The following is a 2,152-nucleotide window of genomic DNA, read 5'->3' as shown; positions in this document are numbered from 1 at the left end:
TGGGGTGGAAACAAGAGCTGGATCCCAGTGACTGGGATGCAACTGTCATTCCGTGAAACCCGCAGATCCTCGGGAACACCTGGCAGTTGTTCTTAGAAGGAAAAAAAATGCACATCCCTTGTGACCCCGGGGAGCCAGAGAGAGGACCCCATGTCCACCACTTAGAACCCTTCCAAACCATTCATGAGCCGGGACAGAACAGGTCAAACTGCAAAGTTTATTAAGTGCCATGTGTTTGCTGACAGGTGAGAAAAGAGCAGAAGGTAATGGGGTTCTGCCTCATGGTGTTCGCTGTAGGCATTGGCGACCTCGGGGCCTCCATCAGCAAAACCATTTCTCATGATTGTCCAGAATCACAGAAAGGGACAGTCAGCACTGAGGACAGTGTAGAGTTCCAAAGGAGCAAGCATCAGACGGGCACATGGACTCAGAAAGGCTCCTGTCCCCAAATATCCCTGCAGTCCCAGAGCTCAGTCAGCACCAAGGACTCCAGGCTCACTGAGGAAGCAGAATCCGAAGTCATCTGGTCAACCGTTCTTGGTCAGCTGACACTGCGGAGAGAGAAGGCCAGAAATGCAGGGACACACGGTTATAAACAGAGGAGTGGAAAAGTGGGACACAGAAGGACATCAAGGAGGATGAGAGGGAAATAAAACCAAAAGGAGAAACAAAGGGAGAAAAATGGAGAGATTGACTAGAGCAGGAGCACAGGAACAGGGAGGTTATATCATGCACAATCTGGGATTCCAGACCCTCCCCAGTCCCCGGGCACACCCCATGCCTGTGAAGGGGACAGGACCTTACCTGGAACAAACCCTGTCATCCAAGGTGGGTGCCACACAACAGCCCTGGCCTCTCACTTTTACCACGAAGGTCTCCTGGGGTCTGAGTGACCAGGGACAGCACTGCTCAAAGCAGACCCTGAAGGTGCAGTTTCCACACTTCCGGGTCCTGCTCAAGGGCACCACGGCATCGTCATAGCAACAGTGCTGCTGGGGGTCGTAGAACTTGTCCCCACATCTGGAGTGTGCCTGGCACAGCATCAGTTGAGCACCCGTGGGGGACACTGGAGGAGACAGAGCTGCTGTGGCCCAGATGACAGGACGAGCAGCGCCCATGTGGGGCCCTGTGAAAGCCACCCACCGCCCAAGTGTCCCTGTCCCTTCCAGGCTCACCTGGGGCTCCATGGGCACAGAGGAGGCTGATGATGAAGACAGCGGTGGTGAGAGCTGTGGGGGAGGAGCTGGATGAGGTGTGGCTGAAGGGGCAGCCTTGGGTCCACCCCAGGGAGCCCTGCCTGGGACCAGGGAATGTCTGAGAGGGTCTCTGTCCTGACTGAGGCTCAGGATGGGTGGAATGTGAGGGTGCTGGCAGGATTCTTGGGAGAAATGGGTTTAAGGTTGTGGGGAATGTGGGTGTTTCCTGGGCAGGCCTTGAGAGCAGGAGGCCCAGGGTCACTCAGGGGGCTGAGCTGACTGGGTTGCTATGGAGATGACCCACATGAAAGTCTAGAAGACTGGCATTGGAGTGGGAATGGGGCATGGGTGGCATCAGGCATGAGTTTCAGAACCGAATCCGAAATGTGGATGGAGAGGATATTGGGGAGATGGATCGGGTAAGGCCTGGCGCTAAGGAGAAGTAGGGTGTGGAAGGGATGGGGTGGTAGGTGAGATTGGAGCTGTGATTCAAGGGAACTGGAGTTGGGTTTTGCTTACCCAGGATGTAGCATCGGGAAGTCATGGCTCTGGGTCGGCTGCAGCGGAATCAGAAGAAGGTCTGCAGTTCCCGCAGGAGCTTTTATGTCTGATAAGGGAGGGTGATGTCATCAGGTCTCCTGCCTCCTGCCTCCTGGCCAGGCCTGTGAAGACACGCTGGGACCATGAATCAGGAGAATCTAGACATCATCTCTGGCACCCGGGATCCTCTGAGAGCCAGGTACCACTCCCCCCACTTCATGAGACTTTCCCCAAATGCGTCCCACTCATGCCCAGGGCCTCCTCAGCAAGCAGGACACGCCTCAGAGCCACCCCACTCTGCCAGGAGGAGTCCACCAAACAGCCTTTCCTTTGCATCACTTAAGTCTCTTACTTTCCTCACTGTCTTTTGCACATTGCTAACCTCTCACATCCTTGGGGTTGGGGGGCAGGGTGTG

General features: G+C 55.5%; 1 protein-coding gene across 1 annotated transcript; it reads right to left on the bottom strand.

The window, feature by feature from the left end:
* Positions 1-541: 541 nt before the first annotated feature.
* On the bottom strand, positions 542-1,920 carry LOC118706761 (insulin growth factor-like family member 1). Its single transcript, XM_036416335.2, has 4 exons — positions 1,716-1,920; positions 1,176-1,229; positions 805-1,066; positions 542-551 (listed from the first exon to the last, which is right to left on the bottom strand). Exons 1-4 carry the CDS (start codon positions 1,738-1,740, stop codon positions 542-544), a joined length of 351 nt encoding a protein of 116 aa, XP_036272228.1. The 5' UTR covers positions 1,741-1,920.
* Positions 1,921-2,152: the final 232 nt, after the last annotated feature.

Source organism: Pipistrellus kuhlii, unplaced genomic scaffold, assembly GCF_014108245.1.
Source record: "Pipistrellus kuhlii isolate mPipKuh1 unplaced genomic scaffold, mPipKuh1.p scaffold_m20_p_55, whole genome shotgun sequence".
NCBI lineage: Eukaryota > Metazoa > Chordata > Mammalia > Chiroptera > Vespertilionidae > Pipistrellus > Pipistrellus kuhlii.
Note: the sequence above shows the minus strand (reverse complement) of the source record. Positions and strands in the feature narration are given on the sequence as shown.